At 39.4% G+C, this 24,470-nt stretch overlaps 1 protein-coding gene across 1 annotated transcript; it reads right to left on the bottom strand.

The window, feature by feature from the left end:
• Positions 1-200: 200 nt before the first annotated feature.
• Positions 201-24,053, bottom strand: pld2 (phospholipase D2). Its single transcript, XM_073479993.1, has 24 exons — positions 24,011-24,053; positions 16,990-17,153; positions 16,745-16,872; positions 14,946-15,088; positions 14,701-14,794; positions 14,332-14,397; positions 14,187-14,245; positions 13,845-14,090; positions 13,592-13,735; positions 13,413-13,496; positions 13,214-13,292; positions 12,990-13,100; positions 12,683-12,892; positions 12,009-12,165; positions 11,789-11,907; positions 11,091-11,204; positions 6,858-6,962; positions 6,267-6,355; positions 5,939-6,052; positions 5,366-5,412; positions 4,942-5,076; positions 3,801-3,954; positions 3,509-3,626; positions 201-3,391 (listed from the first exon to the last, which is right to left on the bottom strand). The coding sequence occupies exons 2-24, from the start codon at positions 17,120-17,122 to the stop codon at positions 3,167-3,169; spliced, it is 2,874 nt and encodes a 957-aa protein (XP_073336094.1). The 5' UTR covers positions 17,123-17,153; positions 24,011-24,053; the 3' UTR covers positions 201-3,166.
• Between the last annotated feature and the right edge of the window lie 417 nt (positions 24,054-24,470).

Here is a 24,470-nt window from a genome sequence, read left to right as displayed (position 1 = left end):
TCCAAAGCTGTTCACCAGGAGCTCAAGAGGACAATCCGGTTTGTCATAAGAAAACTGAAGCTACTATATGGCAATAACCTGAGGATCGCAATGGAGTTGTAATAAACATTTCAGTATTTGTAAAAATTGACTTCATTTCATTTTTGTGGTGAATAATGTACACTTCCTGTAAAATGTTCAGTCTGTGTTCAAGTCTCCAATTTGTTCTCTGAAAAAAACATTTTTATTATCTAAGAATATACAAACAGCAAAGGATGTTGCAGTAATTTACAAGAATAGTGATAGTAGTGGTTTAGTAGATTTAGTACAATACAACAGAGAATTGTTTTTCTCTTGCAAATTGTCCCTAGATGATATCAGTGTTTTCTGGCAGTGAGCAATTTTTATTGATAAAAAAACAAAACACACCTAAACAGATGCTATTGTCTTAGGATCTTAGGAACATTGTCTTAAGATCTTAGGAACATCATGAATATCATTATAATTATCTATGTAATATTTTAAGTAGACATACCATAGCATAAAATTCATCCTTATTTTCATACTTGATATTTAATTGTCTCTAAACATGTTTATATATTTACTCACAATCATTACAATTACAATTATACTGTAGTCTTATAGAAACACTACATGGGAAGTTTGCTATTTTGAAGAACCAATTTGACTAATTGACATTTGTTAAATCAAAGCTAATTTGAAAAATCCATAAAAAAACAAGTTTCATGAGGAAACAAGAGAAGTAACATACATTTAAGTACAAGTTGTTCACAACTGTTCTCAAGCAGTTCAACAAGAATATTCATGATCTCTCTACCCCTGAGTGTTAGTAACTTATACATCAGCAACTTTAAGGTAATGACCTACATCTACAGATTTGCATACACACAGGCTTTCACATGGTGAATGTTAGGGATTATAGGGATGAGTTAAAAACACAAAATTAGAATATTAATAATATATACATACAAATATACTGGTAATGCTGTTCATTGGTCTCATAAAAAAAAATTCATGATAGAAACAGTATAAGGTCACTTCTCAGTACATCACAGACAATTCAGCAGAATCTTTAAACAAAGAATATCGCTCAAGGCAACCATTTTGTGCTGTATTCCCAGCTTCTAGTGTGCAAGGGCTCATGATGTTTGTTTTAATATCCTCCAAAGGAAAGTCTGGATCATTCTGAAGTCAGCAATGCATAATTTCTAAACACAGATGGTTTTACTCGCTCCTCGGTAAAAGGTGCTGCATGTAGGGCAAGGTGGTGATCATGTGGGACACTCGTCGTCTGTCACATTCACAGACAAGTTTGGAAAGAAACAACTTATGAGGCAGTCAGTACAATTTTACTGGCTCTATCACAATTTGAGCCAATCCGTCAACATGCAGGTCTCTTTAAAATAGATGGGACGAGGTTTTTTTCCCCAACTTGCATCATCCAATGAGAACACCTCCGAAAGGCTAAGAATATAAAACATTAGGTCCAGAGGCACTGCATGCTGCCTATTGATGCTTCTCTGCTGGTTGCTTTCTAAAAGCTTTGGCACGACACCGGTGTTTTACAAAGGCACTGAGAAAACTTGTGCAATGTAAGAAACCTTCAAACATGTAAAAATGCTTGAAGTAAAATAGTTTAGCCCAAGTGTTCAATCTCAGGTTAAAGAATTAATATTTTCCCCTCATCTTGGTCAAACTCCATTCCTGTCACCCATCTCTTACAACTAAGGATCGTAGAACATTTTGTTATTGCATAAAAATAACCCAAGTCCAGTTTCTCTACATAAGGAATGTTACATCTTCTTTTACGCTCTTTTGAATTATTACATGATATTTCCATATCAGTAGTTTCCAGTCTACATCCACCACCTATGCTACATATTTGTCTAATGCAAGACTTTTTCAGATTGCTCAATAGTAGTCACTCAGTTCCTTACGGCTCAGTAAAGGGAATTTACAGGTGTCAAGAGAGTAACTGACTTGGTTTTACATCAAATTAAACCTAAAAATCTTTGCATCTTATACTGAAAATATGACTTGATTATGGGAATTGCAGCATGAACAAAAGCCACATTATAACACTTCTCAGTTACAGTGTTATGGCTGAATGTAACATAGTATAGATATGGAAAACATTCATGGCACCTGGATACAGAATTGTAAAGCCCACATGGAAATATGCAATGGTCAAACAGTCTGTGTCTCTGCTTCACGCAGCTTTTTCAAAGCCAAGTGGATAGTCGAATGTTCTGTTCTCGACTGCTGACAAATAATAATTCACTTGGTTGTCATGGTGACTTTTAAAAAAAAGGCAACAATTAACGGTAAATCAACATAACACCCTTGAATTATCTTGTCCTCCTTTTTCTTTCCCTCCCACACTTTTCCCACCTGATCATTTATCCGAAACTATTAAAAATGACTGACTTCCGGAGAAAAAACTGCCAGTCCTCTTTCAACATATCACCTTCTATCTCCCGCTTCACCATCCTGATTTAGTAACTTATCCCTCTTATCAGTACTCTCCCTTCTCTGCCCCATCCAGTCTTTATTTCAGCTACGATCCAGTCATCTCTTTATATCCCGTCACCATAACAACCACAATGTTCTGACAGATTTGCTGGCACTGCAGCGAGAGGTGAAGCCTCAGAGGGAGAGAGTGAGACCGAGTGAGCGAGCGTGAGAGAGAGAGAGTGAGAGCGAGCGTGAGAGAGAGAGACAGAGAGAGAGACAGAGAGAGCCACCCACCCACCCAAAAACCTTGCACCAATAACTGTACACTATGTTCCCAGATCATGTGAGATGCTTGATTTCCAATACAACATCGCAATCCTCTCCTGACTCATACATTCATGTCGTGTTGCAGACTCTGCCATTGTGAATAAACTGGCCTGTGCATGTTCATATACTGTTCTAACAGATAGTCATCATAAAATCTAGATTTCAGTGGTTATGTTTCGACTATGCCATTGTCAGTAAAAAAGACAATATAAAAACATCAATGAGTAACAAATAAATTGTGTTAAAGTGATGTATTTCCCTCACCAATGGAGTGCCAGTGCTCTAACTGTGCTGAACATTAGGTGAACTGGACCTACAGGAAGGAGAATGTGGCGCAGCAGCCCTTTAGCTGTTACGTAGTGGTCTGATCTGGGCTGATCTGCGGTTATGTCCACAGCCCTACAGGAGCCATGCCTTCTTTAGTGGCCAGTGGAGGCAGCAGGTTTTCCTCACACAGGAACTTCAGGGGGAAGTAGACCAGCAGACCTCGGACGGCCTTCAGCTCCTCTATGGCCTGCTCGGGGTCGGTGTCGCAGAGCCGTTTCTCGGCAAAGTACTCCTTCAGCTCTCGCATGTTGTGCACAGAGTCGAAGGGCAGACATTTAAAGACCTGCATCGAGAACACAGGAGGGGTGAGAAAACTGAAACTACACATTTCAGCTGTAGGGAATAAGCTCTAAATGTCATGAGTTACTGTATGATACACCATTTCTGCTTTACATTATACCTTGTCATAAATGGTGGCATTCAGTTTAGCAGCTGCGTTCCAGGACAAGAAGAAGAAATCGTCGCTGATCGGATCATCAACATTGATACTGGGGTCTGAAGAAGCTCCAACAAGAACACTGGAAGGGAAAATAAGTAATGGCCATAAGTTTAGCAGTAAAAGTGCATTCAAACAACAAAAAGGCTCTGTTCCTGTAGACCGTCACAATATGGTTCTTATCAGTTCTTAAGCAAAAAGGAAACTATATAGGTTTTTCATAAGATGGGTAATAAACTACATATTTTGTCCTGACCTGAAGCACTCTTTGCGCAGAGCGAGTGTGAGAGGTCCTGCCTGGTACTCCTCCCCTCCCATGACCGATGGTACCCGCTCTTCATCTTCCACAAACACTGCCATCTCACTGTCTCTACTGCCCAGCATGCTGCGGTCATTGATGTTGGCTGATCCTGGAGCACACGTGGAAAGCACACGCGTTTATGATCTGTCCTTTCAGAGGCATCATTCTTGTCAAACCAGCATTTATGGAGCAATTATCAGAAGGAAATAATGAATGATATTGAAAGTGCTTTAAAGTTAAGATCCCTCAGATGTGAGTCCTGGCTGCATTTATGATGAATAATTGCCATCATCGCTAATTTGTTTACATTTCCTGTCATTGCCTCACAATAAAACCCAACTGTTTTAACGGTTAAATGAGCAGCAGTTTAAAAAGTATGGTTTGCATTAGCAGTAACTTAAAGCAGCTACATTACGGCATCCTGAGAGTAAACAGTGAGACTTTATGTCAATAAAGTAAAATTGCAAACCCTAACACTGGACTACATGCATGTATTATTTTCTCTGAATCCCTTGTACGTGTAACGGCAATTTTAATCCAGTACAGAAATGGCGGACCCCGCCACTAAGAATGGAATACTATAAAATAATTACAAAAGTTGCAAATACATTGCATGTCTTGCTGAAAAAAAATACATAAAATCAAAAATGGGGTTTGATTAAATAGGTAAATGAAGTACTTATATTAACGAGAGAATCTTCTTTTCTATTAGTGCAGTTTTTAAAAATTCAAACTTTGTCATTAATCACTTGATCTACTGCCATCCGCCACTGTGCTTTAGATCACCTTACTTAAGGAGCTTGCACCTGTAAATATCAAATGTCATCCTCTTAATGATAAATTCTTGTAAATTAATGTCCATGCATTTGTTAACTTGCATATATTTAATTTGACCACAGGTATATCTGTCGGTTTTTAATGGTGTTAATATGTACTGATGTGATTTCATAGTTTCATTAGAAGCATAGCGTACATTATAATACATCAATTAAAATATTTCAACAGGAGTCTGCTCTCCTGTCAAGCAAGTCTCAGTGCTGTGGAGGGGGATAAGCTATTTTGCCATGGCACTCGATGATGATTCAAGGTGACTCACCAATGATATAGCAGCGGTCGTCAGCAATTAGGGTCTTGCTGTGAACATAGATGAGCTCTGTGACAAGCGACTCGGAGAGCTGAGAGTGTGTTCTGAGACCGCAGAGTGTGATGTATTCTGTCCACTTGTCCTCAACTGGGGAGGAAAACCCGAATCACATTATTCACAAGAGACAACACAGAAATAGAGTGAAGATTTATTAAAAATCTCACATTGACATGTAGCCTGTTAAAATAGATGTGAATAGAAGATGGATAAGTAAAGGATGAAAAGGGATACTGGGCAGATACCTAGTACCAGTGGCTTCAGTTTAAAGGAGCAAAGTGAAGAGAAAGAAAGACACACATGTCAGAGAAGAAACAGGTGGAATTATGTGACTACTGTGATTTTTTTGGTTGAAATGCGATAGATGCCGAAAACTCACCTTCACGAAGTCTTGACAGGATGGAGTGCTCTCCTCGGCACATGGTCCTTAGACATTAAAATTACATTTAAAATGATAGGACAATGACATAATAAAAAATAATAGAAAGAATTAAACATTAATGATGGTAAACAGAGTTTCTTCAGTGACATTACACCTGGAAATCTGATTGATGCAAAGGAAATCTGTGACTGGAGAAACACCTGTGTACTTGTATAACAAAGTAATGGAATAAACCCTCAACTTTTGTATTTAGTACTTAAATAGAATAGATAGGTCTATAAGGACTATATTGGCAACATGAACTGAAACAAAACAAAATAAATATGTATTAACAGTCTCTGAAAGGGTCTCAAGGACACAAAACATGTGATCCAAATAATTTAAGCACAAACGTAAGTCAGTGACAGAGCTGAAGAAAATCTATATCAACTACAACTCCACATGATTGGAAACATGACTGAGCCAGATGAAAGTTCAGAGGTTGACTTTTCCCATGGCTGTCATAAGTTGTTGTGTTTGTTCTGGTCTGTGGGCTGAGTGAAGAAGGTAATGGGAGGAAAAGGTTCTCACCTGTAAGTGAAGTGCAGAATAGCTTGGATGGCATTTCCACCTCCCGCGCTGATGTCTCCCTCAAACCCAGGAAGCAGAGGAATCACCACAAACACCCTGTACTTCTTCTGCTCTCTGCAATAAGACACAATGTCAACATGCACATTGTCTACAAGTGGACTTCTCCTTTCACTCATATTTCTATTCATTTTCATATTATGTTTCATTTAAAATGGACATATTTTGAGCATAGGTTTCATGTATGGGTGCTTTATAGCTTCAAGGTTAAAGAATGTGTGTATAAAAAATGAAGCGCCACATAAATCTGGCTACTATACTCAAACCAGACCTGTGTGCACGCAAGATTCGGTTCACAATTGCATCACCGATCCCATTGTGGACAGTCTTTCCATCCGCACAGCTGATGAAGAACTGGTTCTGAGGGCAGAGAGAAGGCAGATGGTGGCTCGGCATGAGGCGAGGGCTAAAACAGGTTAGGTAGGTAGCTGGCAAGGAAGGGACAGAGCTGAGATTGCATTCAGACTCATGAATCCTCATGATTAGACACACAAATATGAAATTAATGAGTCAAATCGTGCGTACGTAAGTAAGAATCACATGCTGAAACATCAGAAATAAAGTTAGAGGGCAGTATACTTCACTTAAACAAAATAGAGTCCCATCTTAGGTGTTGCTATGTTTCAAGGTTACAGTGACAGTTTTTGCCATGTCTGCCCTTTTAATGTATCAGTTTTATCATGAGGAGGACTATGAGAGCCTAACACACAGCAGACTCAAATGGTTTAAACATGATTTGACTGTTTACTTGTTGAAATGTAAATTAAATCATTAAAAGCGTAGATATATGTTATAACTAAGCTCATTCTACACTAAAAAGGTACATATTTGTCTGTAACCAACGGTGGCATTCCTGTGTTACCTCGATGTAGACGTAGTGCTCGCTGTTCTCGATGGTGTGGATGTAGGCGTTATGGATCGAGCTTTCACACGTTCCGGTGGACCAACGATCAGCAGAGCGCAACACCTGAAAAAATGACATTTATGGTGAATCATTTCACCACATTTCTAATGAAATATCCTACAGTTTTGCCTTTCCTACTGTTTCTGCCCAGTGTTGTGGAAGCTAATTTGGAAGAACTACAGCAAAGCTACCCAAAGGAGAAATCTAATTTGGTTAACTTAAGCTACTTAAATGGACTAAATAGTAAATGGACTGTACCTATACAGAACTTTTCTAGTCTTCTAGTCTCTAGGCAACCACTCAAAGCGCTTTACAGCTCAAGTCAGCATTCACCCATTCACACACACATTCATACACTGGTGGCAGAGGCTACCATGCCACTGCTCAGCAAGAGCGATAACCATTCACCAGCCCCCAGAAGCATTTTAGTGTTCAGTATCTTGCCCACCGACATCATCCAACCACAGACCTTCCGACTGGTGGACCCCTCTCCCTGCTAAGCCACAGGCAGTCCTCAGAAAAAGCAGTTCAAACTTACTTCAACTTGCACGTGTGATAAAAAATTTTTTTTCAAAATGTTTATAATCCAAAAACATGCACATGCTAGCAAAAAATGCCACTCAGTTGAATTCATAGCAAAAAGTGACGACTTGCTCACAGGTCATACATATAAATCAAATATCCCACTATTGCAAAATGTAGTTAAACTACTACAGTTTTGAAGTGTCTTTCAATTCTCGATTGTTTCTTGAAGTAAATCTTGAATCTGTCTCTGTAATGCTAAATATCCATGGCTAGATAAGCACCAATCGAAGTGAAATGGAGAAAAACGTTTTATGGTATTTCTTTGTGAAGGGGTTGACACCCTAAAAAATTAATTCCCTTAACTAAACTATATGCAATCCGTTCATTAACTCTTCTTGCCTGACACGTCTTAATTTACTATCATCAAATAAACTTTAAGTGTAGCAAAACAAACATACGTTATCACTTCATATAAATACAGTATATTATTAGTAATTTTTTAACGCTTCAGCTGCATTTTATACTTGCAACAAAAAAGAAACCTGAAACTGCTGAAAGTTTTTTTAACTTCTACTCCACTTACACTCTGTAAGCTCTATCATAGTATGACAACTGAGGCACTGTCCCTGAAGCCTAAATAAGAGATCAACAACACCTGATAGGAAAGCTACGGCATAGAGTGAGCGCTGGTTAGGGTTACGGGCCACCGCCCGTGATAGAATAAGAAAACAGGCACAGCAAAAGCTATTGTTACCCAACACTCACTGTCGGAACACTTCAGAGCCGTAGCATATGATATTCAAAGAGAATGGACCACATTTCCCATGAAGCCTGTTGCAAAAAAGATACTACCACTTGTCGTCCCTCCTCGTCTTTGGCAGGGCATTTGTTTTCTCTGGCTTTACTAAACAGGACAAACATGTTGGAAGTGATTTTTCTCCACAGGCTTCACTCTTGTTCCACCATCTGCCATTGCAAAAAACACCACTTGAAAAGCCAGAACAGTGTCTCTTTGTTGTACTGGAGAGAAATCCATCTGATTTCCTGCTACATCTGACTTGGTGTCACACAATGTAAATCGCAGTGTAGAAGCCAGTGGGGCTTTCAATCCTCCTGGCAATGGTGTTGTTTGTTTACAGTAATTACATTTCACTAATTCCTCTAAATTAACACAGAGGTGACCAGCAGTGTGATTTCTTTTATGAATGCAAAGTGTGTGAATGTACTGAACGGCCACTTTAAAGATCCATAAATACTTCTGTGTTGTCATCATGTGTGTAAAGGGTCGATTCTCTATGCAGCACAGGTGTCTGGCGGTCTCTAGTGTGAAGCCTATCTCTGCTGTTCTCTTTAATGTTTGCTGAGCTTGTTTCACAACTGGTCACTGTTCTCCGGCAAAGCTGCCGCCCACGGTGAATAGAGAGAGAGTCTGATCACGTGGGAACAGCTTTGGTATAAGAGACGGTATGTTCTGTATGTGTGAAGGCTAAAAAGCATGTTTTCCCAAATAACTGCATCTGGCAGTGTTGTGAGTTCAACAATCATGTCGGGTTATAGATGATTAGATATATTCAGATCACTGTCACTACCTCCCATTTGTGCTAAAATGATATAGATCACAGGTTTCATGTCCTTGAAACCTTTTCATAGACTGTTTATACCTATATATTTATTACATTATTTAGACTTTAAAGGGACAGTTCAGCCCAAAATCAAAATAACATCTTCTTCCTCTTGCCTGTAGTGCGATTTAACCATTTAGATTGTTGTGGTGTGAGTTGCCGAATTTTGGAGGTATCGGCCGTGAAGATTTCTGCCTCTCTCTAATATAATGGAACTAGATGACACTCGCCCACACGCCCAAAGCGCCCTTAAAAAAATAATGAAATAATGACCCGGTTACTCAAGATAATACACAGACCTTGTTGTGAGCAGTTTCATGTCAAACTATATTCTTTCCATATCACTGTGCAGAAGGAAGCACCTACTCATGGACGAAAGGCTAGCTAACTTGTCTAACTCAGCTAGCTAACTTTTCACCTTGCCAAGGAGAACGAACATGACAGCCTCTCATCCTTGAGTCAATGCATTTCCTTCTGTACAGTGATACAGTTGGCGGGTGTAGTTTGGTGGAAAGAAAATAGTTCCCACATAGAATTGCTCACAACAAGGTCAAGGAAATCCATCCAAGGAAATCAAGATAATCCACCTTGAGTAACCGGTCATGATTTCTCGAAAGAGACATTGCTGTTGAATTTTTTAAGATGTTTTTCTGGTGCTTTGAGCACCACAAGCCGAGCGCCACTTGGTTCTATTATGATCAAGCAAAGGCAGTAATCTCTGAAGCTTGGCAACTCACACCAAAACAATCTAGATGGATTAATAGCACAACAGGTAAGAGGAAAAATATGTGTTTTTGATTTTGGGTGAACTGTCCCTTTAAATAGCATTACTTAGCGTGCACATTGTCCAGTTTTAACTGATTGTAAGATTTACATAACTGTTTTTTTCTGTTTTCCTAATGACAAAGTAGGCTTGTACGGTATACCGGTACTAAATTGGTACCGCGGTACCGACGCATTTAAAAAGGTACTATACTGCGCTTGGATGAGACCGGTACTTTTTTCATTTCATTTTATATAGCGCCGCGTAACGGCGCCGCGTGACGTCACCGCATTGTAATTTGAGCCGAGGCGAGGAAGTCAGAGCAAGCGGGGGAGCGAGCGAGTTACTGGAGCAACAAACAGAGCAGGAGGAAAGCTTGGACACAGGGAGAGATAACGGAGAGAAAGAGAGAGAGAGACAGGAGCAGGGAGAGAATGGCAGCTGCTGCAACCGTCACCACTCCGCAACTTACGGACAAATCAGGTGCGCGAAGTGCAGTTTGGAAGAACTTCGGCTTCCAAACAAATGCGCATGGCGAAGCCATTAACACTGAAGCACCACTGTGCAGACGGTGTTATAAAACGTGTCTCGCAAAGGGTGGAAACACATCCAACCTGGCCAAACATTTGAAGGACAAGCACCCAGACCTGCACAAGGAGTTCAGAGAACGACAGGTAATAACTTAGATACCCTACCCATGAAAAAAAAAGCCACATTCAGTGTTAAAAGCAACGACAGCCCCCTTCACTCTCCACAAAAGTAGCTCTGGAAAAAAATTAAAGCTGCATTGCAATTACCACTTTCTCTGGTTTAAATAGCCTATTTATATTATATTATATTATATTATATTATATTATTTTATATTTATATTCTCAGTCAGTGATTTTTAAACTTTTTAGACATGCTGATTTATAATAAATGAATGGTGGTCCCTTAATTTTTTTTCCAAAGCTGTAAATGCACACATGCATGGTCTTTATGAAGTAATAAACTTTTACATACACATTTAGCCATTTAATATGTTATAAAGAGTACAGCATAGTAATGTAACGTATCATTTAAAGACATTGGTCCTACATAAGACAGGCTATATTTAATGAAAATATTTTTTAGGTTATGTATCTCAACGTAATTAATTTTATTTGGAAAAGTATCGAAAAGTATCAAAATACATGTTGGTACCGGTATCGATACCAAAATGTTGGTATCGTGACAACACTATGACAAAGTATTTTGCACAGATAGTAACTTGATCTTTTGTGAATGTGTACGCATAAATACCTGCACTTTAGCCTTCGTGGACCCAGGCACAGTGTATGACAGCGAGTCGGCAGTACAGTGAGACTTGGTGAGAAGGTAAGGGTAGAACTCGTCCTTGTACTTGTTTTTGAAGATCTAGAGAAGACAAAACGAATGAATGGAAGCCAGATTTTTGACCTTCCTCTAACTCATGTTTCCTACAGAAGCCTCGTCTAAAAAAGTTAAAATAAGATTATCTTACTACTAACTACCTGAGACATATTATTGTAGCTGCAGCTAATTAACCAAACAGGTTAGCATAACATAACATATTAGAGAATGTGGACAAAGGCCTACAAATTCCAACAGGGCCATAGCAACACAAATCTCAGATTTTCTTAGCTCTGTGATGACAATATGAACAATTCTTAACTTTTGCTTATTTTTAATAATAATAAGAAGAAAACACTTTATTTATTTAGCGCTTTTCATGATACTCAAAGACACTTTACATTATCACATTTTAAAAAGGGACAACACATTTAGAACAAGTGGAAAACATTTTTTTACTTTGATTAGACTTTCAACTGACTGCTTTGGAAGATTCACTTCTGAAACTGATTTTAGCAGAGCACTCATGCTCCAGTCTCTTAAACGATGAGGAACACCATGCTAACAAAACAATGAAAATAAAACTCAGTTCACAGTTGCTTTAAAAAGACACAACAGTCGAGTCTTACCTTGGTGAAGTTCCAGCGCTGGATAAAGTGGCGGGCTACATCTCTGGCAGCATGGCCATGAACGGCTGCAGACAGATCACGCCACGGCATGCGAGGAACTTGAGTACGGTCAATGTTATCTGAAAGAGTATAAAAAGCGATCCTTTGAGCTCTGCATACACAGCCTCTCTGTGTATCTGCATGAGTGCATGTGATACTGAAGGAGATTTAGATAATATACCTTCAAACGGTTTGTCCAGTTGGACCCAGTCTTTCCTGATGAAGTTGCTGTAGTCTTTGCCAAGCCACAGTTTAGTGTTGCCAGTCAGATTATCAGGCTCCTGCTCTGCTTGTGTGTCTGGATCTGACGGTTTTGGACCATCAGCCACACCATTGTCCTGGTAGACAGAGACATGTGACATATTTAAAGCACACTGGTTCATGACCTCCTGTAAAGGGCTTTTTAAGAGTCAAATTCAGGCACTTTTCAAGCATTTTCAAGGCATCTTAATCAAAAGCCAAAGCCTTTATCATCAAATCTAAACTGTTAGTGTAGATACAATAGTAAAACAAAAAAAACAACTTTTATTCTATACCTTTATATTTAAAGCAATCAATGTTTACTGTGACTTTGTTTTGGTTACCAGCTGCTGCCAAGACACAAACAAATATGATGATGGGTTCGTTTCATTTAAAACAATTAGAGATTTAGAGATTTTGGTTCGCTTGTGAAGATGAACCACCAGATTATGTTGAATATTCAGCAATTTTTTTCAAGGCGGCTAGTTAATTCCAAGCAAATTCCTGATATACTGTTTATGACTGAGCATTTTCCAAAATTTCCAAACTATGAACCCTGTAAACATTTTCATGCTTTCAGCGGCAATTGAAAGACTAAGAAGAACATTTTCTTACTACTGTATCTCCTTTGGGCTCCTCCTCGGTTACACCGTTGGCCATCTCTTTCAAACCCAGATCAGTTAGCCGGTAGTGGCTGTCATCCCACCTCCCAAAGGCCAGGTCAATCCCCCCTACAAAGGCTACTGTTTGGTCAATGGCCACCATCTTTTCATGGTGAGCCCACAGGAACACCACAGACGACACGTGGTCAGGGTGTCGCATCACCTGATGGGCAATGGGGGATGGAGTCAATGTTAAAACATGAGACGAGGCCTCTGTTAATTGTGTAGTCGTAGCTTGTATATCAAATCAAAAAACAGACCTTGATGTTTGGGTGCATATTCATAAGAGTCCTCTTGCTGTGCTCACTATTGATGCCGAGTGCCAGCTCCACCTCTTTGTACAGCAGAATGCACACTTTGACTCCTTGTTCCTGCAGGAAAAGGTTCAAAGAGACAAAAATGATCAGCACTGATAATGTGAAATTTAAGTTTTAATTAATTTAAATTGACTAAAAGAAAAGAACAAGACAGAGAGAATCATTACTGCTTTGCGTTTGAGTATCTCATCCAGGCGCCAGTAGTTCTCAGTTGCTGGTCTCTTTAGGAACACTTCAGGGCTGAGCCTACGAGGAAGGACAAATATCATTGACATTATCAATACTCTTTATATGTAGCTTAAATATATCAATGGAGCAACCTCTGTTTGCTAAAATTAAGCGCCTTCATCACCACATTACACTTACCACCAATCTGTGATGAAGATTTCCTCCCTGGCTTGTTCGAGAGCATCTGCCAGGTCTGCAAAGTAGCCTTTTCCATTCACATACCTTCGAACAACGATCATGAACCATAAAATGTTAGTAAATGAGAATGAAACCTGTAGACAGAAGGCTGTAACTCTCAGTAACACTACATATCTTACCATTTAGTGAGTGTGTTCTCGCGTGGTGGTGCGAACCCATCAAACCGTTGAACTTTGAGGAAGTCACAGGTTTCTGCAAGCCGGTTGATTTCATGACTCCACCAATGAGCCTGTCTGTAGCTGCTGCACTTGATGATCAGACTCCTGAACAAAAAACAAACAGGCCACGCATGCATCACAAACACAAAATAACCCCAGGCATTAATCATACTCTGGAGCTGTCAGTGCGTAGGCAAACACACAGCTAACCTACCGAGTGAAGTTCTCGATGCAGACTCCATATTTGGTGTCTGTGTAAGCGCGGCCCACTTTCACTTTGAACTCCGGGTCAAAGAGCAGCACAAAGTTGATCCTGCCGTTGTCTCGGTTCATGTACATCAGGAAGGAGTCTTTCACTACCAACCAGCGCCGTGACCAGCGGAAACAGAACTGATGATGGCCAATGCAATTCAGGCCTTGGATCCGATGGCCCCCTGACCTCTTGAAGATTGGTCCCTCCCTGAGACAAGATGACACATGTTGCACAATAAAAATCTATCACACGCCTTATGATTTACTTTTCCTCGTGTCTCATACACTTAAAAAGTTTGCTTACAGGCCTTTGGGTCCCAGATCGGTGACGAAGGAGAGAGCACCGACAGAGAGGAATTCCAGCTGAAAGAGAAGGAGATGAGAAAATGTTATTATGCTTCATGACATCCACTTTGTGTGTGTGTGTGTTTTTGTTTTAAAGCTTTTACCATGCTGTGATCATTCCTGCAGAACACATTCTCCAGCAGGCCATTCAGGTACTCCTCGAGGTATTTCTGCAGTAGAAAAGCAGTTTATAGTTTCAAATTTTTCATCACACAACAGTCAGTTAAGTCATGTGCAAGTCAATGGGATTACCCTGAAACTGTATGAATCATTTTGGGCCATTGTTTTGTTGTGTAGAGCTGATTTGTTACAATATATTCATGATATAATTCAAAACTATTATTATTTACACTAAAGATCCCTTTTTAAAATACTTTTTTTCTTTATATGTAATGTATGTTCTTTATATATAATTTAAACATAAAAGTATGTACTGTATATACTACATATGTATTGATTGGTTTGTTTGATACCATTTTACTGGAGGTCCTTCTGGTCCTTTCGGTCCCATGCAGGCTGGGCATTTCCTCTGACATGGCTCTCAGCTGCTGCCTCTCCTTTGAAAACCTTTGAGAGAAAATTTGAATATTCAAACAACTGAATACTGACCATGATAAACTCAGTACAACCTGAGAGATGCACGGATTGGATCACGCATCCCTAAGAGAGATTGAGAGGTTTATTTACACGATTACAACAAACAGGCCTGTACACCGACCTTCCCAGAGGCAGCAGGTGAATCATCATCTTGTGCTTGTAAAGGTCTCGATGCAGCTCCTGGAAGTGTTTGTACTTCCTCTTCACTGTCCAGTGGAAGTGGCTGTGTGTTAACCGCACTGTGTACAAGGTGCCTACATGGACCTGGAGGGGTATTATTGAAAGGATGTGAAAGCAAGTTCAAAATGAAATAAAACTAGTTTTGATGAAAATCAAAGGACAGAATAGCAGGATTTTAAATTGTCATTTCACCCTTTATTGCCAAAACCTTTATCTAATGGGCATGGGTATTATTTTCAAAGTTTTTTGCTTTCTTTTTTATCAGTTATGGACACATTTTTCTTCAATTTTTTGTTGGGTAACATCACTAGCCACAGCTTTACCTCAACGCCCGCTAAGTGAACAGGTCAGAAAGCCAGACGGTTTTATCTCTAAAGAACTTCTTTAAGAGTTAGAAATGAAAGTTAGCACACCCAAAGTGTCAATTATACTGTAGTTGTACCTGCATATAGTGAGTGCAGTGGATCAGGGTTGAACTGTCATGAACTTTAGTTCTTCCAGACCTAATGGGCACTCATACTGAACAGTTTCAGTAACATTTTCTTTACAATAGTAGTTTAGAGAATATTGTTAGCATGCGGACTTGTTACGAACACAATCACATGGGGATATTTCTAGGTTACCAAATCCCCTGACATGCCTGTCTTTGGACTGTGGGAGAAACAAATGGAGAACTAAGACAGAGGACGGACATAAAAACTGACTGAGCTATTATTTATCTCATCTGTTACCAATTAGTGCACATTCTTTTGTGAGTGACCTAAAAAGTGCAACGTGTGGTGCTTCTCTGGTTCCATGCTGGATACCATTACCATTATGTAAATACCCATGTATATATGTAGCATGAAAAAGTAAGGAAAGAGACTGTGTGAATGTGGACGTGTTAGGAGGTTGTCACAATACTAGAATTTTAGAACTTCGATACAATACTGGAATAATAGTCTTTGGATAGCAAGACAGCAACACATAATACAATGATCCTTTTAGTAAGAACACACAGTACACATTGCTGGTTAAGTAAATGTCACTGAACACACACCAACACATTTTTAATAATGTCAGATGTTACTGCAGCCATAGGTTGAAAGCATTGTTACTTTCCATACTACAGCTTTTTGACAACTTTTGACAGCCTTAATGTGTCGTAGTTATAAAGTGTGCTCCTGATAACTCACATACTTTGTGAAATGAGGCCCCTACCTGCAGTAAAACCTGGCATCCCTGAAACACCCTCTTCCTCAGATGCTCTCAACACTATACTCACCAGTTTATACTTAAACTCAACACAAAGAATCTTAACATGTCATTTTCAGTCTACTTCTCTATCTGAACTACAACAGGCTAATACAACAGCTGAGCCTGCTGGATTAAAACAAGTAGCAGTTCAATATGACAAATCATCACAATAAAAACCACAATAATGCTGAGTAAAGTGTGATATGCATATTTCACTACTTCCACAGTTTCAATATGACAAAGTGTCATCATGGTAAAGGGCAGTCAAGTTTAACTTCAAGGGGTTTTCAGCCAGGATTGAAAATACCACTGAAATCAGACATTAAAAAGTGATCACAAGTCTGACGTTTAACTGTAGAAACCGGTTTCACGTGATCATAAAGAGTGACTAATAAAGTTAACGTGTCATCTGAAGCTTTCTATAAATATCACAATCCTTTACAAGCACCAAGAGAGAGAATATAATTGATTTTCTATATACATAATAAAAATAAACTTATGTACCTTTGAGCGAGTCGTGTATTTCTCTGTGTTGTCCACTCTGCATGTAATGGGAATGCCAGGTATTAGGTAAGGTATACCCTGTTCCTTTAGTTCAGGAAGATGATGCACCACAAGGAAAGGACGACCCTCTGTGATTTGGGAGATTAAAACATTTCAATTACATTTTTATGATACAGCTATTACAGTTTCAATGGGCAGCCCATACCTTTAAGTTAATGTATTCATAAAAGGGGCTGCTTTCTTACCACTGCTGGACATGAGCCCATCTAGCTCGTCTGGACTCAGATCATGGAGGTCTTTCATATAACGCCGTCTGCCCAGGTTTTGGGCTGTTGAGCTTTGAGCCACGGGCTCAATCACATCCTCTGGACTGGCCATCGCACAGTTGTTACAAATGCCAGCTGCTGTGCTGCAAAAACAAAAGACAAAAGATAAGGGGGGTTTACATTTCCAGTCCAGAGTTTGCACACCTTCTCACCACTAAGCATACATAATGTGCACCACAGTGGTATGCATGAGAAAAGTAGTGATCACACAAACGTGAAACTGCGACCAATCTCTTCATAAAGACTACAGCAGATTGAGATTTTAGAGCACTGAACTTTAAGTTCACATCAACATCAGACAAACAACGAAGTGCTTTATTGTTCCAGTAACGGCAAAAGTGCCACAGTCTGCAGGCAGCAGGACAACTTATAACAACCACTCAATAGACTGAATGTTTAAGGTATCAGCTGCATTAAATAATAAGATTATATTTCCTGTACAATGGTTTCATAAAGCCTGATTGAAGATTCTGTTTACAATAAACTAATACAGGGCTCAAAAGTAGCAACAGCCACCAACCAAATGCTGTTAAAATATGAAAATGGCTAGTAAATTTACTGCACTCGCCAGCCAAAACAAAAACCAGTGGCGATGTATTGTATGGCTGGCAACATTTGACCATTCACTAGCTGTTCGGTTAGTGAACAAAAAGTTAATTTTGCAGTGTCCATCTTTACTGGCAGCGCTTGTCAGTGTGTATGCTAGTGTAGCTAAAGTTCAGAGGGCTGTTAGCAGCTTTCATCCATGTATCAATTCCACTGCATTGTTCATCAATATATTATGTTTTAAAACAAGAAAGATGTCACGGCCTAAGTCATTTTAAAGTCTCTCTTTCACTATCTGAAGCAATTTATTTATGGATAACATGCTTATAGTAATCATTTAATTGAGGAAAAGTATTAGTACTTTCGGTGGTGCCAGTACTACTACAATGAGTATTTAGGCCTGTCACTATAGCTACGTTTGTTGAATGATATATTGTCCCCGAAATAATTGCATCAAACGATAGTATCGTCATGTTAAGACAATTTTATTCCACTGGCAAAATGAGAATATAATAGCATAATAATGCCAGTACACCCTTTCAAAGGGAAATTACTTTTAATTCTTAAAAAATATTCATAAATTTGTATTGGAATGTAAAATACTAAAATGTCCTAAATAAATATAACATAAAGCATAACCACACAACCAAAACAATACATAAAATGCAGTTAAAATGATAAATGCAGTTATCAAAAATTGCACCTAAATAAATATTAAACATTTGGCACAGGGGCATAGTTATTCATTCCTCAAAAGGCATCATACTGCCAATACAGTTTATGACACATTTCTTCTGGTCATGTCCAAGTCCTGACTTGAACCCCATCGAGAACATGTGGATATGAAACAAGTCCGTGCCAGAAAGCCAACAAATTTAGTTGAACTTCACCGATTCTGTCAAGAGGAGTGGTTAAAAATTCCGCCAGAGGCCTGCCAGAACCAAATATTAGAATTACTAATGTATATTTTTGAGCCAGCAGATTTGGTCACATTATCAGAGGACCCATAATACATTCAGATTTGAAGCAAACTTCATGAATGTTTTTTTGTTACAAAGTAGTGTGTGTTCTCTCATTTCATAGCAGAAAAATGAGAGCTATAGAAATCAATGGAAGTGAAGACTGCCATGAAATACATTTTCTTTAGTGATAAGTTGATAAGTTGAGACATGAACAATAAGTCAATAGCGTAATTATCATGACAGGCCTAGTGGTATTTTGTGCAGATGCAGGTGTGTTCAGATTATGTCCTATCTGTGATGCAATAAAAATGTGTTTCTTCCAGTATGTTTTAGTGCCATAGTTTGATGATTACCAGGATAATCTAAGATGAAATCTTCATACCATCCCATGCCTAGTTGCATAATCAGCAGCCACAGCAGTACTTGCATTAGTTGTGTTAGTATCAGCAGCTGCAGTATACTGAGTAGCAGTAGCGACAGTAACACTTGTAGGAGTACCAGTAGTTGTAAAGGCAGCAGCGGTACAATAATTAAGACAATACAAGCAAGAATCAGATTTAATAATAATACAGCACAGTCTGGAGATACAGTTAGTGTCTGAGGAAGCCGAAGAGTTAGTGAAACAATCAGCAGTCAAGCAGGTTTCTGCTAATCCTTGAGGAAAGCGACATATCACACCAGTCAACAGAACAGACTAGGTAATGTCAGAAGTACCACTGATAAAATGCCACAAACAGAGAGCATTCATACACAGCAGGCGTCTTGTGCTGTTTACCTTTTGATCAGATCATCAACATTGCGACATACGAGAAGTCTAGAAGACAGAAACCGGTGAGAGAAAAGGGTGGGTGTGTGTGTGTGTGTGTGTAAACCCTTTTGTATAGTGCGCTGGTAGGCATTTCAATGAATGGCTGAATGTTTCCTGGGAAACGAGTAAAAGGAAGGTGTGTGTGTGTGTGTGTGTGTGTGTGTGTGTGTGTGTGTGTGTGTGTGTGTGTGTGTGTGTGTGAAGAAGAGAGAGAGATAGAGAGAGATAGAGGGAGAGAGGGACAGATATTTAAAATTGAGAGCACCCAGTGATTTGAGGCAGTAATAGTTTCAGAAAACAATTGAGCAAATTTCAATGCTTAATGTTAAAAAAAACCTGTTACAACCATTTGCACTCTGTAACACGTTACTTTTTGTTTAACTGCAGCATTATCACTGAACTTGCCTTGTTGCACTTCTACTAACACGTATAACTGAAACTTCCTAATATAAGTGGTGGAGCTCTGGGTCGAGATGTGTGACACAGCACTAAACTGAATAACCGTTAGCCAGTTAGAAAGGTTTGAGATTATACAGAAAAGGAAAAGAATCACAAACGTGAACAAACCAAGGCTTCACAGAAGCTAAAACTGACTTTAATTTTGTGCATATAGGCGCATGTTAAATCAACTTTATGCTGCCTTTCCAGAGTGTTTCCCATCTGCACACAGCATGCAGGAGCAACTACACAAGAGCCTGAATGATGGGTGGGTACTCCACCTGTACTGTACGAGCCAAAGGCTATTGGCAGCATCTAAAGACTCAAGGAGTGGCAATAAAAACAGACTGCAATGAAACAATCACCAGCCATTGTAAACACATAAATCTCATTACGAATGTTTTGTGGGGTTTTTTTTATAGCACTCTATGGTGACCACAAATCCAAAATGTTTCCTCCCAGCTCCTTGCTAATGTACTGTAACTTATCACAGCCTAGAGTCAAGTTTGAAAACATCAACAGAGAGTTTTTGGGAAACTTCTGGATCTTTTGAGAAGCTACAAGGTGCTAAAACTAGAGCTGCAACAATTAAAGGTGCAAAAAGTGATTCTGGAGAAAGATAGGTGATCGTTGAGTCTCATTGATGCTGTGTGTAGGTCGTGCCAGCCCCCAACTAAAAACGTCAGTATGTGACAACCTGGAGATGACACTTAACAATTAACTATCTTACATATCACACTTTGAATCAATTAGCTGTGAACTATTAAATGAATCGGCAACTATTTTGATAATCGATTTGAGTAATTTCTTAAGAAAGAAACGTCAAAATTCTCTGATTCACACTACTTAAATGTGTTCACTGCTTTGTGTTTATTTTACTACTCTATGACAGTAAAATGTATGTATTTAGGATGTGGACAAAGCAAGCCATTTGAGGACGTCATGTTGGGCTTTGGGAAACATTGATCAACATTTTTCACCACTGTAACAATTTATAGACCAAAAACTAATTTGAGGCAGTAATAGTTCCAGAAAACATTTGAGCAAATTTCAATGCTTAATGTTAAAAAAAACTGTTACAACCATAAGCACTTTATAACACGTTACTTTTTGTTTCACTGCAGCATTATCACTGAACTTGCCTTGTTGCACTTCTGCTTACACCTATGACTGAAATATAATATATAATATTAGTGGTGGAGCTCTGGGTGGACATGTGTGACACTTGTCAGCACTACATTGAATAAAGGTCAGCCAGTTAGAAAGGTTTCAAAAGTGCTTGCAAAAATGATGTCACATGGATTATACAGAAGAGGAAAAGAATCACAAACATGTCAACAAACCAAGGCTTCACAGAAGCTAAAACCGACTTTAATTTTGTGCATATGCATGTTAAATCAAAAGTATGCTGCCTTTCCAGAGTGTTTACCATCTCTCTATGACAGTAAACTGTATGTATGTGGACAAAACAAGCCATTTGAGGACGTCATGTTGGTCTTTCGGAAACATTGATCGACTCTTTTCACCATTGTCACAATTTATAGAGCAAAAACTTATTGATTGGTTGAGAAAACAATGGAAAGCTTAATCAACATTTCTTTGAAAATCAGCCCTCAGTGCAGCACATGCTTCCAGTTCTGCAATATATTTGCTTTTTAAAAGTAACCCATCACAAGGGACGGACATGAGAAGAGCATTTACAGCTATAGTTTGCCGGATTTTCCTACAAAAAACTATGTATTGACTCATAGAAAAAGTAATCCCTCTTATCACGAGAAGTGTGTGTTGGTGTCAGTATCTGTAGGGGCCCTGCCCTCTTCCTGTGTTTTCTGGTTTTCTAAGCATTTTGCTGTGTTCGGGATATTTCTGGACATCAGGGATTTTGGTGAAAGAGTTGATTATTGAGTCTCATTCCCAGGTTGTCAAATAACGACTCTTTGGGTTGGTGGCCTTTAAGCTGAGATAATGTGCAGCAGCTCAAGAACAGGAGGATCTCCCTTATACTTTGTACATTCAGATAATATAATTCCATAGAATGATGTATCAGTGAATACACTGCTCATAATCAAGCTTTGAAGTTATTACCTGTACAGCTATAAGTTTGTAAGTTTGTTTTGGCTGTGTGTTTTTGTTGCTGCTTCCACTTGTAATGCCAGATCTTTTCAGGCCATCCAGCCATGTGAGCTGACATTAAACCCCTCATTTAAAGTCACTCGCAGTTGTTTGTTGGCAAAACAGTATTTTTCCAAACAGGCTCTTTGGTCTGTTAAATGCAATGAAGACTATAAGTTTTTCCCTGATCCATCTTTACTGTCAGATGAAAGGCTATAAACCACTGAGCAGAGATAATGAGCAGTACCCTGGCATGCATGAGAAAACCGAATACAATCAAATAAAAAGATGAGGCAAATATCTTCATATGGAGCACAGCCAACTGAGATTATCCAGAGATAATATACTTTTACTCTATGACCTCATAAGATCTTTTTGTTTTTTGCTTTTTGGTGTGCAACTCTTTTGTCTTCACTATTCACTCAGAGTCCTCCACAACAGAGGCCAAACTGCCATCTATCACTGCAAGCCACACCTTACACAACAAATAGTCATATGAATGTAAATCTGTGTGTGTGGATCAGTGGCGCTGGATGAGGTACCACTTTATGCCGCGGGTAGCAGTGACTGACAAGGCCATGAGAGATTTAAAGCCCCTTTATGAAGAATTTGAAGACTTAGATACCTGACTGACACGAAGGGAATACAGATGGTGACAGAGAGAGAGATACCGAAAATGATCAAGCAATGCACAGACTAACCCGTTTTCATTGTGATTGTCTATTTTTTCAACAAACAAAAAGCTACACCACCATAATAATTGAAGTTGCTATAATAACATGTAAGTACAACACATAGGGGCTTTCAAGAGCGACTTGACACCAGCTGAAGATTTTGTTGTTACTACTGACCAGATCTCTAATAGTTGTTCTCACGTTGCTGCAGTGATGTAGAGGTGCACTCAGGGTGTGGTTAGTACACCTTTACATCATTGCTGGGTTACAGGTGAAACTGAGCACCTCTGACAATGCATCACACAGGATGTCATTAATACTGTTGCATAGAGGATTGTTTCCATCACAAAACATGCTCCATTTAATTTATTTAGCCATTTTTGCACAAGCCACCATGACAAGACTTAGCAGAGATCTGAATATGACCTGATTCATTCATTGTTATAATTTATCTGAGTTATTAAATGGTAATGAATCTAAGTGATTGCTCTGTTTGCATATTCTTGTAGGGGCAACATGGTACAAGCAGTGTAACACAGATTAAAGGATTATCTTGACCTAGACTTGAGTTTATGTTCCCAGCTATAAGGGAAAGTTATGATCCTTAACAAACAACATACAGTCCTTCGTGGGGCCTTTAAAGACAGCAGAACATTTGGCACCAGACTCTGAAACGTGCCAAATGACAGGATCTGAGTGTGTCATAAATTCCTACATGACTAAAACAACAGTGCTGCTGAGTCAACTCCTGCTGTGCTGGTCCCCAGCGGATTTCCCCAAACGTGCACAATTGTCGCCTAAAAGAAGGAGTTTCCCCCTCACTGATTCAACGTTTCACGACATTATTAACCCCTTTCAAGTAAACATACTCTAGTTTTGTAAAGTTTAAGACACGTATTTGGAGACTAACACGCACGTTTTTGAGAGTTGGTGGAAGTTTGGATAACGTGGTGGATGTGCGGCGTGCTGCTTCACCAGGACACGTTTTCTATATACTGTATGTATGAGCCACTCTGTTAAATGTAGCTGTAAAGTCGTTTTTAAAAAAAACGTGAATATCAAGGTTTACTCGCTGTGGAGGTTGAAAATGCTGAAGGCTCAAGTTTTCTCGTCTCCACCCATCCCCTGGTTTCCTACAGCGGCGCATGTCACAACGAAAACTACACCTGAATTTAAATAATAAATACATAAGTACGCCACAAATGTCACCTGGTGACAGCGTTACTGAACGTACACATGTCCCCGGCAGTGTGGTGGTGTCCGTGCCTCAGGGATGTTAAATATGCTGCTGGGCAGTCTTCGGTCGGCAATGCTGCGACAGCTCTCTCTCACACACACACACACACACACACACACACAGGAGGGAAATATGCGTCAAAGTTAGGCCTAAAAATACTTACTCTCACTTCAAGCAGCACCGCGGCTCAGCATACACAGATATCCCAACCGGTAAACAGGAAGATGAGACGTAAATCCAGCTTAGAAGTACTGTTTCATCGTTTTCCAGCCAGAGGAGCTCATTTGTATTCCCCGTAGGTGATGTGCACTTAAGTCCCTCCCATTGGGTGTCCAGTGGGACAGTATGGAGGAAAAGAGAAAGTCAGGAAATGTCTCCAAGTGTCGCAGTTTTGTCGCCAGAGGCAGGTGGTGCCCGGCATATTAATTCTCGTCTTTTTAATGGCATTGTGTTTGGTTTTTTTTACTAAATCAAGAGGTTTTATGGTCAGTTATGTAGTAAAATAGTGCAGCTGCCCGTGCAGAAAGCCGATAAACAGGTACGATTAGATAAATGGCTGTTGGTGTGGATAAGGGTCTGCCTGCGCTGCCACGACACGACAACATGAACTTTTGTTTTCAGGG

Source organism: Pagrus major, chromosome 13 (genome assembly GCF_040436345.1).
Source record: "Pagrus major chromosome 13, Pma_NU_1.0".
NCBI classification, from domain to species: domain Eukaryota; kingdom Metazoa; phylum Chordata; class Actinopteri; order Spariformes; family Sparidae; genus Pagrus; species Pagrus major.
The sequence above is the reverse complement of the archived record's forward strand: the minus strand, read 5'-3'. Positions and strand labels throughout refer to the sequence as shown.

Coding starts and splice junctions, on each gene's coding strand:
- pld2 (XM_073479993.1), bottom strand. CDS start 17,122: ATGGCCAGTCCAGAGGATGTGATTGAGCCCGTGGCTCAAAGCTCAACA. Junction 13,736..13,844: donor TGCATCGAGAACTTCACTCG/GTAGGTTAGCTG, acceptor TTTTTTGTTCAG/GAGTCTGATCATCAAGTGCA. Junction 12,166..12,682: donor AGCCCAAAGGAGATACAGTA/GTAAGAAAATGT, acceptor TCTGTCTACCAG/GACAATGGTGTGGCTGATGG.